General features: G+C 57.0%; 1 protein-coding gene across 5 annotated transcripts in view; it reads left to right on the forward strand.

The window, feature by feature from the left end:
• Nucleotides 1-13,183, forward strand: part of LMF1 (lipase maturation factor 1) — a 66,375-nt gene that overhangs the window by 15,482 nt on the left and 37,710 nt on the right. For 4 of the 5 annotated variants that reach the window (XM_037005636.2, XM_037005642.2, XM_037005641.2 and 1 more), the window contains exon 3: nucleotides 1,680-1,690. In XM_037005636.2, coding sequence (XP_036861531.2) covers nucleotides 1,680-1,690 — 11 coding nt within the window. Of the gene's footprint in view, nucleotides 1-1,679; nucleotides 1,717-13,183 lie in introns of those variants that run through there. The other variant, XM_037005646.2, reaches the window with a different exon arrangement.

Consider the following 13,183-nt stretch of genomic DNA (forward strand, 5'->3'; position numbering starts at 1 on the left):
GCCACTGGACACTCCAGCACTGTTTCCCCAGGGAAAACGTCGGTACTGAGGCCTAGCCGCCAAATGCCACTGGGTGGGTGGGTCCTGCCACAGTGAAGCAGGGCAGCGGGCTCAGGGCCACTGTGGGGTGCAGGGTGAGCCCGTGTCAGGGCTTGGGCTCCCGAGGATGCAGGTGCAGCAGCTTGAGCAGCTCTGGGCCCCCAGCTTCCCAGCAGCCCCTCCTTCCATCATCAGGGATCGAGTGTGATCAGAATAGGCTCTGTCCTGTCATCCCTGTGGGCACCCAGCCCTCTCTTTACAGGAGGCCTGTGCAGGCGAGGGCACAGTGCTGTATGGCTGGAGGGGCAGGGAGGGGGTGCCTGTGAGCAGGGCCGGCAGGCGGGCAGCTTCTGCGTGTGGCTCGCGTCTCCTGCTCCTCAGACGTGGTCAGGCTGAGGTACGAGTGGATTGACGGGTCCTGTTCTTGACTGTCTCTGCCCATCTTCTGTTGACTCGGCCCCTGGCCGTGTCGGGGTGGCCCTGCGTGTGCTCCCCTGGAGCTTGAGCCGCTGGTGACGTTCACGAGAGCCAGAGATGGGTTACTGGCATTGCACAAGCTCTCGGTGACCATGAAGGAGTCTCAGCACAAGCGGCGCTGTCCCATCTGAGCGACGGGTCCTTGTCAGGTGCGGGAAGCCCCCACTGGCTCCTGCTCCCGCGTCTCCAGTTGGCGTTGGCTTTTCTAGCCCCTCTTATGTGCACTTTACTTTGGCAGTCGTCCTGAAGGCCTCCCGTTGCTGTCGAGAGTAGCTGTTAGCTGTCCCGCTCTCTTCCCACCCTCTTGGCCCCCCAGAGAAGAAAGGATTCTCTCTAGAAACTTGGACTGAGGTTGAGAGGCTCGGGGGGTCCTTTCCTGCAAGGAAGCTGCCTTTGGCACATCCCTCTGCCAGAGGGGATGGAGCATCGACTTCAAAGAGTGCTGGGAGCAGATGCCAGGGGCTCGGGCGCTGAGGGGGACCAGGGCCGGCTGCACGCCGTGCTGTGCGGCTGCTCTGCTCTGACCACCAAGGGGGAGCACCTTGTTTTGACTCTGGGCCTCAGACCGGACACCCCATGAGGACCTGCTGTGGTGCACAGCTTGCGGCCCCTGCTCATGAGGCCCCAGCTGTGGTCACGCTCAATGCACAAAATGGATTCCTGCTTAGGGTCATGAGGCTCCAGGAGCAGGGTGGTGCTGCCTCCACCCTGGGCAGCAGCAGTCTCGGTGCCCAGTCGCAGGAGCCCAGGCCCCAGGGGCATGGGCAAATGGAGCTGCGGGTGCCAGCCGCACCCCAGAGCTTGAAAGGGACACCCCGATGCGCTTGTCCCAGCCGCACGCTCACAAACGCCTGCGCTGCCGGCCTCTGCGGGGACACAGCAGTGGGAGGCCGTGGTCAGCGCACACAGACAGGCCCTACAGGCCCTTCTCTGCCCTTGCCCTTGAGCCTGACCACGGCACGGGCCTGTGCACCATGACTGAGATGCAGCCTTGCCAGCACCGTGGTGGTCCCACATCCCACTGATGGTGCCGCTGCACTGCCTGGCCCCATGGGACACCCACCGCTGCACGTACCCAGGGCCGCTGCCTCACCTCCTGTGCTTATAAATTTTTGACAAAGGAAGCCAAACTTTTAATATGTTCCTATCCTTTTGTTTTTCAGGTATTCATTTGGTAAGTGGACCTCCTTGGGAAGCACGGTAAGAGTCTGGCACTGTGCAAGGAGTGTGTGTCTGTGCCGTTCCCTGGCGCCCCTGTGCCTGGGCATGTGCCCTCACCACGTTGTCCCAATGCCCGAGGGTGTCCCAATGCCTGACACCCTGCCCAGAGTGCTGGACGCCTGCAGGCATGGGACCCCTGGCTCCAAGTCCTTGTGCGTAGGGACCGCCCCCGTGTTCCGGGTAGAGCAGCCCCACAGCAGTGGTGGCACCACCTCATCACTAGGGGTCTGTCCCCTAGGCCCTGCGTGAGCAGAAAGCCCCCAACACACAAGCTCGAACCCCACAGGCCTGCGCCTCCCTCTCCAGGCAGTACCGAGTGCCCAGTGGGCACAACCGTGTGGACACCCCTACTCCGAGGAGGATTCACCCCAGCAGTAATGCCAGCCGGGTGCCCCACACGCGGCTGAATTTCTGTTTGGTTTGGCTGGGGGCATTGGGTCCCCCACAACCATGCTCTGTGGGAGACGCTGCACCCAGAGGATGCCTGCAGAGTAGAGATTTTGCTCAGAGATGAGCAAGTGGTGGGACCATGGCTGCTGGCTGGGGCATAAGTGGAGGACAGCCCGCAGGTGGACCGGACTGGATAGGCCCTGGCCCTGTGTAGCTTATGTGTAGGTCCAACCAGCTCATGCGCTGTAACAACAAAAACCTCGGCATCCTCCAGGGGGACTAGCAGAACCCACGCACCCCACAGCACAGCACCCTCAGCACTGGGGACACAGTCCCCGGCCACACAGGACCCGAAGGCAGTGGGTGCCAGTCCCACCCTGGAGGCAACTGCCGCCCGTGACTACATCCTGGGTGAAGGGAGCATGAGAGCTCAGGAGAGGAATCAGAGATGCAGCAAAAAGCCAGGTGGAAGTTTCAGACCTAAAAAAATGCAGCATCTGAAATAGGAAATCCCCCGGAGGGACTGGACTGCAGGGAGGAGGGGGACCGTCAGAGGCCCCCGGGCTGAGGAGACAGGCGACAGGTGGAGAGGGGGCTGGACGGGAGAGAGCAGGGGTCGGCGTGGGCTGCTGGAGCCCGCAGGGAGGGGCACAGGATGGCAGGAGAGTCTCCAGGTGTGGTCAGAGACACAAATGTGGAGCCAGGAAGCCCGGTGAGCCCCAGACGGCATCCACAAACAGGAAGCTGTGCCTGCTCCTGTCGCCAGTGCTTTGAATCGAGGGGAGGGGGCTCTTGAAAGCAGCCAGGGGGACTCCGAGAGGCACTTTGATGGCCAGGGGCGGCACGCAGCATGTCTCGGTGCTGAAAGCAGGAAACTGCCCCCCAGGACCCGTGCCCAGCATGATGCCGTCCACAATGGGGGCAAAATAAGGCCAGAGTCACATTGAGGACAAGTAGGAGAATTCGCTGCCGGCAGAAACACACACCAGACTGCCAGGGCCACTCGCCAGGTCCTCCAGTCCTCACACATGTGCGCAGGACGCGGAAGTCGGCAACCTGTGGGTAGGCTAGAAGGCTCTTCCCCTGCTTCCCACGACGTGTGTGTGATGGCTCAGAGTGAGGTGGGTCCGCTGTCTGTGAGGCTTATGATGCGTCCAGCAGGGAGTGCACGTGACACGCGTCCCAGGGGACACCGCGGAGGGCAGCAGTGCACCCGTGTGATCACAAGATTTCCACATTTTATGTGAAGTGTCTCAATGTTACTTTTAAGGGTATTTGAGAAGTCGAGGCTGTGTATTGTCCCTAGAGCGATCACAAGACTGGGAAGCCAGCAGACACACCAACAGAGTGAAGTGGCACCCTAAAAACATTCGGGTGACCCAAAAAGCGGGGAAACAGGAACACAGGAACAAAACTGAGTGTTTAACAGGAAATAGGAAATTAAGGGGTAAACCTAAATACCATGTCAGTAACTATATTAAATGTTAATGGACTAAACACCCCATTTAAAAGGCATAAATTACAAAACAGAAAAAAGTGAGATGCAATTAGATTCTACAGGAAATGCACATTAAATATAAAGACAGAAAGTAGATGGGAAGATACATGCCGTGAACACGGCAGTCAGAAGGCTGGAGTGTCCATGTCAGGACCAGACAAGGCAGAGCTCAGGATGAGGCGCGACCAGGGTGGACAAAGGCGTGCGTCAGGGCAGAGAGGCCCCTCATCAGGAAGACATGACAGACCTCAGAGCCCATGAATTCAAGGGGGACAGAGACGGTCCATGACCAGAGTCAGGGCTTCGCCACCTGTCCCCTTAGCTGGCGGGACGAGGGTGTAGGTCTTCTTAGTGGCGCTGCGGGTGCCCGCTTACTGTGTGACCTTCCGTTCAGTGGCACACGCCCAGAGGCAAGCATAACCCTTCAGGGGATTAAATTATGCGAGGATTCTGCTTCTGAGAGACCCTTTCTCCCACCTGCACAGAGAACAGGGCTAGAAATGCCTGCAGAAGCCACAGCTCTCCTCGATGGCATCACCAAGCTGAGTTTGTGGTGCAGCTGGGGGGCCTGACTGGGAGGGTGGGACCCAGGGGTTTCACCTGTGGCAAGGCCACGAGAAGGGTTCCCTCGCTTGCTCGGATCTCCCCCTACGGGATTCCTCCCAGGCTTGCAGGGAAGACTGGGGTGGGGCAGGAACCGAAGCAACAGCTACCCCCGAGAGGGCCCAGGCTGTCCGCAGGGCAGGTCCTCTGCTGAGGGCAGTTGGTGAGGGAGGAGAGCCGGCGGGGAGCAGAGACGCCCCGGCACCCAGGGACAGCCAGCACCATCTGGGAGAGGCCGCTCGGGTCTCGTTTTCTCCTACAAAGAGAAAGCCCCGGCCCCAGACCCCAGGCTGTGCCGTGGGCTGTATCAGCCCATCACCTGGCTGGACGGTCCCGTCCCTGTCCACTGGCAGCCTCACTGAGGATGCATATTCCTGCGCAGTTACATTTAGCTTGGCAGCTAACTGTTCTTCTACAACTGAAGTGATAAAAAAACCACTAGATACCCCCTCCCACCGCCTCCTGCTGGAGAAGTGGGCCTGCTGACAGCGGGTCATTGGGGCACCACAGTCAGGGGTGCCCAGGTGCCACACCAGCAGGAGAGACCCTGCAGTAACGGGATGGCTTGCCCAAGGTTCTAGCAGGAAGGACGGACAACCCGCGGAAGTGCAGGAGCCATTTCAGCACGGGCAGCGAGCGTGGGGAGCACCAGCGCCAGGGGCAAAGCAGCCCAAGCTCGGCTCCCCCATGGGTCTGTGGCAAGGGGACGAGACCCCTGAACGTGAAGATGTCCAAGATGAAACACGAGCAGGAGAAAGGAACTCATCCCAGCGCCCTCCCCGAGGGGCTCCCCCGGGTCCCGGAATCCTGTACCTCACGAAGCCCCCTGGCAGCAAAGGCGAAGGAGCCGGGGCCTGTCCTGCCTGGAGGGCGGAAGGCACTTCCTCAGGCAGATGGGTCTGGCTTCACGGGAACTGTGGGTCAATCCAAGAAAGGAGGAGCAGCGGGATTTGTGAAGATGAGGGCAAATACAAACATTTCCCCCCAGATCTTAGTGAAGCGAGAGTTTGAGTTTGAAATTTAAGGTGGAGCTGCCAGTGTGTGGTGGTCTCTCAGTGGAGTGGACCTGCACGGAGCAGCCGCGACAGACTGGCTCCATCACAGGGTGGAGAAGCTCTGCCCGTTGAGGGTGAATCCTGGGCGATGAGCGTAAAATCAGCTGCGGAAACTATTTACAATAGCAAGAATTGGAAGCAACCTGAGTGTCCATCAGCAGATGAATGGATAAAGAAGATGTGGTACATATGCACAATGGAATACTACTCAGCCATAAGAAGAAAACAAATCCTACCATTTGCAACAACATGGATGGAGCTAGAGGGTACTATGCTCAGTGAAATAAGCCAGGCGGAGAAAGACAAGTACCAACTGATTTCACTCATCTGTGGAGTATAAGAACAAAGAAAAACTGAAGGAGCAAAACAGCAGCAGAATCACAGAACCCAAGAATGGACTAACAGTTACCAAAGGGAAAGGGACTGGGGAGGAGGGGTGGGAAGGGAGGGATAAGTGGGGAAAAAGAAAGGGGGCCTTACAATTAGCATGTATACTGTGGGGAGGGCACGGGGAGGGCTGTGCAACACAGAGAAGACAAGTAGTGATTTTACAGCATCTTACTACGCAGATGGACGGTGACTGTGAAGGGGTATGTGGGGGGGATTTGGTGAAGGGGGGATTCTAGTAAATAATGTTCTTCATGTAATTGTAGATTAATGATACCAAAATAAGAATAAAAATAAATTGGCTGCGGAAGCCAACCTAGGGCTCCAGAGCACGCAGGACGTGATGGCCAGCAGCAGGGGCTCCCCACAGTCCCTTCCACTTCCTGAGATGCCTTTGGGGTGGGGTCACCGTCCCCTCTTGGCCAAGGGGCCAGGCAGGGCCTTAGGTCCCGACCACCGAGCATCATGAGGCCAGTGGAAACCTGACAGCGGGTGGAGTCTCGGGACTGCACCCGCTCCCTGGGCCAGCTCAGCACGGGAGAAGCCACCAGGGTGGCCACGTGAGGCCCCAGGGGTCGAGTGCAGCCGCTCACCAGAGCCATGTCCCCGCGGTCCCTGCAGAGGGTGGCACGGGAGCCCCTGGGCGGCTGCGAGGCTGGGCAGGGCTTGGGAGGGGCTGATGGCCGCCGCTCTGCTCTGAAGCGTGGCCCTGCGTTCACGCTTCTGTGGGCTACGTCTTCATGAGCTCTGGCTGCCTCTTCAGCAGCAGGTGATGGTTGTGGAGACTTAGAAGCCAAGTGCCGACTCGCTTAGGCATTTTCCTCATGGGGGTCCCTGAATAAGACTGAATTTTATGTTATGCCCACTAACCATGGATGGGCAGAGGCTCAGAGGACCCGAGGCACGGCTCGCTTGCCGCCTTCCCCTGCCACGTGTCCCTGGACTGTTTGCCCTTCACCGGTCTCGGAGAACATGAAGCGCCCACACTGGGCTCTGACCCTGGCCCATGCTGGGCACGTCAGGACCCTTGAGTAGCAGGAGACGCGGCTGCTCTGCTTGGCTTGCCTGAGGCTGCGGAGGCTGGTCAGCCATCGGACCAGCTAGTCCAGGACCGGGGATGGTGTCGGCACATCCCGCTCAGAACCGTGCTGTCAGGGAAGGACCTGAAGGAGCAGGGCAGCCTCAGGGAGTGGGCGGGGGGCACCCAGGGCACAGGCGGCAGAGGCGGCTGGGGGAGCCCATGTTGCTGCAGCTTATGCACCCGGGCCTTTCTGCATCGTCACTCCGCACACGGAGCTGGGAGAAACTGCCAGGGGTGCAGCCGCCCTCGCTGTGTTCACAGCCATGCGGCCGGCACAGCTCCCGTCTGCCACCAGAGCTCCTCCCGCCGGCCGCTGCGGGTCAAGCCTTCCTGTGACCCCTCCCCGCTGCCGCCTTATATTCATGCTATAAAAGCAGACTAACGAAGGGTTTACTGGCCCCATTGGAAGTTTTTATATAAACCCATTAGCGCTGGAGCAGAGCCTGCCTCAGGAAGCGATCGGGCTCCGTGGGGCCGGCCCTGGACCCCCACCAGCCGGCCCTGCACCTTGCCTGGTCCCCATATCCTCGGTTTTCATGGCTCATCTGATTCTCCTCCCAGGCTCCATGTCCAGGGAAGCAGTTTCATGTAGTCAAATTATCCCCATATTCGGAGGCGGGCTCACCACCCGGCCCTCTCTGGAAGGCTCTGGGCCCTACTGCCCCTCCGGCACAGTTTCCACACGTGCTGGACCCACACCCTTCCTCCTGACTCCCTGAACGTAAGTGGGTTTGGTCTCAAGTCTGGTCATGGCCTTGAGAAGGACAGGAGCCTGGGTCAGGTGACGTTCAGAGGCACCAGCGGCATGCACCAGCCAAGAGCTGTTTCGGCCAGCAGAGACGGTCATTTTCAAAGCAGGAAAATGTACTCGAATGGCTTCTGCTGTGCATTCACTGTGGGCAGTCTGGGTTGGCGGTGATAGCAAGAGAGGGGGCCATGCAGGGGCACCCACCTCTCAGGTCCCACCTGCCTTCTGAGTCCCTGGACTCCCCAGAAGCTCTGGCACTCTCCCTGTCTTGACCCTGGGAAGTATTCCGTGCCCTCGCCTCACTGTCCCCACACTGACTCTCCTGTCACGGTCACCGGGGCCACCTGCACAAGGTGGCTGCTGCCTGCAGAGGGCTGGCAACGAGGGGCTGGCTGGGAGACCAAGGGGCACATGACCGAGGGGTCAACTGCGCCCTTTCTGACCTGTGTGCCAGCACGCATGCGCACACCCAGGGGTAAGGCTTGGGTGTCTACTCACATGGGGCTGTTACTCTATGCATCTGCCGTTCTCTTTCTCACTTAGTAATATGTGAGGAAATTACTTAATTGAACCTATTAAAAAACAGCCATCGGTTGTCTCTAATATGAGTCTTTTCAAAGGACTGGCTTTATCTTTTTTATTTTTTTTAATGTGTTCTAGCTCATTAATTTTTACTTCTTAAGGTGGCCTCCTCCTTCTGAGAGGAAGGGGTTTATTTTTTCCTAAGATGTTGAGTTGATTGTTTAACTCATTCATTTTCCATCTTTTCTTATCTGCTGATGACATCATGGTGGCAGCTGACCGCCCCTCTGAGTGTGTCCCTGGCCCACCCTGTCAGAGAGACCCCAGAGTTTTTATGACCTCCATGCCAGCACCTCTGGTCCAAGTGCTGTTAAGAGAAGAGCTTCAAACATCCCAGGCCTTTAGGGTTTTATAGGGCGCCTTTTACGGATCCACTTCTGAATCATTACACTATGACCAGATAATGTAGTCTGAGGAGTATTCTTCTAATTATTGAAAAATAAAGCTAAACATGTATATAGATTAGAAAGTCAAGTTGTATCACACAGCTCATGGTGAGCATGAAGTGCCTTTGCCTCCCTGGCCCCGTGCTGCCCCCCGCAGAGTGGCTCCACCTCCTCCAGCACCCAGCGCCTGCCCCCCATTCCCGGACAGTATGTCTATACAGACTATTGTGTGCATCTCTTTGGGAGTTACCTACGGCCTTCCTGCTGTAAATTGGGGTTACTCCCCCCATCCCTAATGCTCACCAGCTCAGCTGCGCCGCAGATTTAGTCCTTTATTACACTACTAGTCAGTGTTTACATTATCAGGACTATGTAAACTTTGTTGCTACTGAACCAGTAGTAAACCGTAGTCATTTTTTTAAATAACTCTTTGTTTTTCCTGGAGTTAATGATTGCTTCTTCTTTTTTGTTTTGCTTCATTTTTCTATTTCTGATCATGTTTCAGCAATTCCTTCAAAATTCACTAGCAAAACTGCTTGTTCCCTCCCAATGCTATTTTTTACTGAGTCATTAGGCAATCTATCAGCTCTTACCTGGTTCCTAGAGATCTCTTCTCGGGAGCTCTCTGTCACCACCTGGAGCAGACGGTCCCCAGGCCTCTGGATTTGGAGGGTGTGGGCAGTTAGCTCTGCCAGCTTGGGCGCTCCCGACAGGTTTGCGCTCCTCATCCCAGGGATCTGGGGTTCACGGGGCAGGTACCTGTGCTCGGGGAAGGTTCAGAGACACAGCCACTCCTCCACCACCTCCTTCCCCAGGTATGTTCTAGAGCCAGATTATTAGGGAGGATCATTTTTAAGCCCATTTGTGTCACGTTCACATAAAGACAGCTGAAAGCAGCAGTGAGCCGGGTCCTCCCAGAGACTTCCTCCAAGTGAGCGGGCGGATTCCATTCGCATTGCCCCCACCCTGCTTCCCTGGCAGGCGAGCACCTGTGTGTCCCAAATCGCAAGCCACTGAGGGCCAGAGATAGGCGGGGCCCCATCAGTCTCTGTTGCAGCCGCTGACAGGCCTGTGTGTGTCCCCTGCTGTTCGGTGAGGGAGGAGCCCGACCTTTGCCAGTGCAAGGGACAGGGAGGTGCATTGTTAGGTCAGCCCCGGAGAGGCAGCTGTGTGCCAGTGCCTTCTATAAATGCTTTGATATTTTAAAACAGAAATTTTAGGCAAGGAAGGCATTCTTTGTTGTTATAGTAGTGGCTCTTGTCTGTGGGGCTCCCTGAGTGGGGTTCACTGGGGCTCACTGAAGGGGGCTGAGTGGGGCTGAGTGGGGCTCACTGAGGGGGGCTCACTGAATGGAGACACAGGTGCCAGGGCAGTTTCCGCACCACTCGTGGCTCCTAGATGTGCATCACATGTCTCTTCTTCATGGTTCGTCTGCTCCTCTCATTGAGAATCTGCACCTCTCCTAAAGCAGGATGCACTGTGCTCACTGCAGGCATGTTGGCTGTCTCAGATCCGTATGCCTTCCACAAGGTAGGAGGTTGCTGGGTTTCTATTTGGTGTCAGCCTCCATGTACGTCTTTGGAGCCCTTGGAACACTGGCGAGCAGACAGGGTGCAGGGAGAGACTTCTGTGTCGTGCCCACTGACGTTGGCCTCTGCGGCAGCTGCCCTGCTAAAGGTGTGTCCCCGGGAACTGCACACTTCACCCCTGCCAGGCCCCGACCCAGCCCCTGCACAGAGGGCACTCCCCAGCCCTGGCAAAGATTTTCCTCCAATAGGCCACCCTCTGACATGGGTCTTTACTTGTGTGTTGGTTCATCCTCTCTGTCCCCGCCCCCTCTCCACCACACTTCAGCTCCACAAGGGCCAGGGCTTTTCCTGCGTCCCTGTAGTACACAGGACAGAGGGGAGCTTGGTTATGGTGTGGCCCGTCCATGGTGGGCCTGTGCATGGAGCTGAGGGGCTGTGGGGCCACATGCAGATATCGCAGGAAGGCAGGTGGTATGGGGACCACCACATGCTCTTCCTCCGTCACCCTTCCCAAGCCCCCAGCAGCTCAGGAGGCCCTGCTCGGTGGTGATTGACACATTGCTTCCAGAGACCCAGCTAGTTGTTTTGTCTGATTTTCAGTGAACTGTCTCCTGAACGTGTGCTGCTTGCCACCCCTCCTCGGGCTAGGGAGTCTCCGGCCCGGGGAGCCAGTCCAGTGTTGAGCCCTTACCTCCCCCGCCCACGTCTCCTCCAGCCCTCAGTCCAGTGCTTCTCCAGGGGCCCTGGTTCCTTTCTGTCGTGAGTGGTATTTAGAAGCCAAGATCTGGGTGCAAAGTGCTCATCGCTGTCTGGTGTCACTGTTGCTCGGCCCTCAGTGGGCACAGCCAGAAAACGTGTGAGTGTCGACAAAACCACAGTGACAGGGAATGGCCCTGGATGAGCCGCAGAGGCTCACAGCATGCAGCTAGGAGAGAGTCGGCCAGATGTCGCACACGGCAGGACCCAGTCCTCGCTCACTCGGAAGATAGAGCCAATCGGGGGCAGCTCAGTAATTCCCAGGTGGGAGCTGGGGAGAGGTAGGCTACCTGTGTCCTGATTGGGTGGGGTGCTGCTCGAATCTGGAGCCACGTCGAGATCCATGGAACCTGGGGCAGGGAGCCCACAGGGGCTTCACACCTGCCCGTCAGGTGGCTGTGGACCTAACACTGCTCTAAAAATGGAAGTTACAACTCTGCCTCACAAAGTTGGTTTCAGTTAACTTGGAGATCAGGTGTGTGGACAGCCAAGTGTAGACGTAATAAATGGGCCTATTTACAAATCTGCAGCATTTGGGTGTGCACACATGGGTGCACGTGACACATCCCCTGGGTTTTCTGTATTGCATGTTGTCTGCATGTCGTACATCACATACTGTAGGCGTCGTATGTGACCTACATACACACGTGTAGTAGCCACTGCAAGGGGTCGGAGGGCTTCCCCGGGTCCCCAGGTCTGGCCACATCAACATGTGTCACAGCATGGTGTGGTGTAGCTCTGACCATAACAGGTGTGGCGGGAGGTGAGCAGCAAGTGGTTCCAGGTGGCTAGTGAGTGCGTGGGATGACCTGACCCAGCCGTCGCGGGTCAGCCTCAGCTGAACAGCCTCGGCTCCCAGCGCCGGCCCTGAGGACGGCTGCTCAGTGACACCCCCTGGAAGCGTGTGTGCGCTGCCGGCTCTGCTCCAGGCACAGCCTGTACCACAGGGTCAGGTGCCGGAGGACACGGCTGCAGGGACCTCACCACTGCAGTTGGGGTCGGAGGTAGAATTTTAAGGGCTCAGTCATAGCAAATTAGTTGAATTTGTATCTCTTCTCTGCAGATATACAGTAAGACTTAACAACTCTACTATTTAATGATATGAAATATATTTATGATACTTTAAAATGGGTTTTAAACAGAATGTACTGTATTACATTTTTGTCTGTTAAAAAAATCTACAAAACCAATTGTAAGTATATGACCAAGGGGTTAACCAAGTTTATCTCTGGGTGATTGATCACTTTGTCTTATCTCTAGTTACCATTTATCTTCACTGAACATTTTTGCTTTAAATTAAGAGTTAACGAATTAGTTTTAATATTAATGTTAATAAATGAGTTCTAACCAAATCAAAGGCAGACCGATGTGAGCCGGGCCGGGGCACGTGACAAGGTGTTGGTATGCACCCCTGCTTGGAGGGATCCTGTGGGGAAGGGCCCCAGAGAGGCTGGCCTGCTGGCCTGGAGGACTGCCCGGCCTGGTGGAGAGTCCCTCCCTGCCCTAGGGTCGGGAGGCACCGAGGCCTGTGGTGGAGGCAGGGGGCAGGTGGCCCAGGGCCCGTCTGGGGTTGGAGGTCTGCAGAGCCGAGGCACCCGTGGGTCTGTCCTGTCTTGGCCAGGGCCGCTCTGTGCACTGGTGCCCTGGAGATGCCAGGCCCTGTGGGGGGAGCACAGGGCGAGGAGGGGATCTGGGAGGGGCTGACAGGGCGGGAGAAGCGGTGGGTGCGGAATGAGCCGCAGCGAGCCCGAGGACTGGGGCCGTGGGAGTCCTCGCTGACCGGTCCTGTCTTCTTTTGTCCTGAGAGTGCCCTGGGGGGTCAAACAGAATGGGGTGGCAGGTGTGACGGCCCGTCCGGCTGTGTGTGGGGACTGGGACCTGGCCAGCCTCCTGGCCGTCCGTCAGGGCCTGGTGAGTTTACTGTCTTTCTACCCGTATGTCTGTGCTGTGTCTTGGGTTTTGTATTTTTTATGGCAAGAAATCTCCTTTCATCTGAGTTAGAGCTGTTTGATGTGCCTCAAGAAAGGCAGCAGGGACTGGGGATACAAGCAGTGACAGGAGACAGAAAGCTCTATTCTCTTCGCACAAATAAGCTGTGAGTTCCTGGAGCTCTCCAGGCCCTGGAACCTTCTGGACTTTCTATGGTCAGTCCCCCTCTTCCCGAGTTCTAAGAGTGTGATCGTGTCGAGACACTGCAGTGAAGGTCTACAGCCCTGCTCCATCAGGTTTACTTTGGTGTCCGAGTGCGGCCTCTTCCAGCACCGGCAGGTCCCACCTGGCCATTTGCATAAAGCAGTAAGTGTCGCCGTTTCAGAGTAAACACTCTTATGCAGTTTGGCTGATGAAATCTTGCCTTCCCAGGCACTCGGCTCCAGGTCCCGGAGCCGGGCCATTGGCACCATTAAATCCACTCGGCTCCTCTTCAGGAAGT

Source organism: Manis javanica, chromosome 10, assembly GCF_040802235.1.
Source record: "Manis javanica isolate MJ-LG chromosome 10, MJ_LKY, whole genome shotgun sequence".
NCBI lineage: Eukaryota > Metazoa > Chordata > Mammalia > Pholidota > Manidae > Manis > Manis javanica.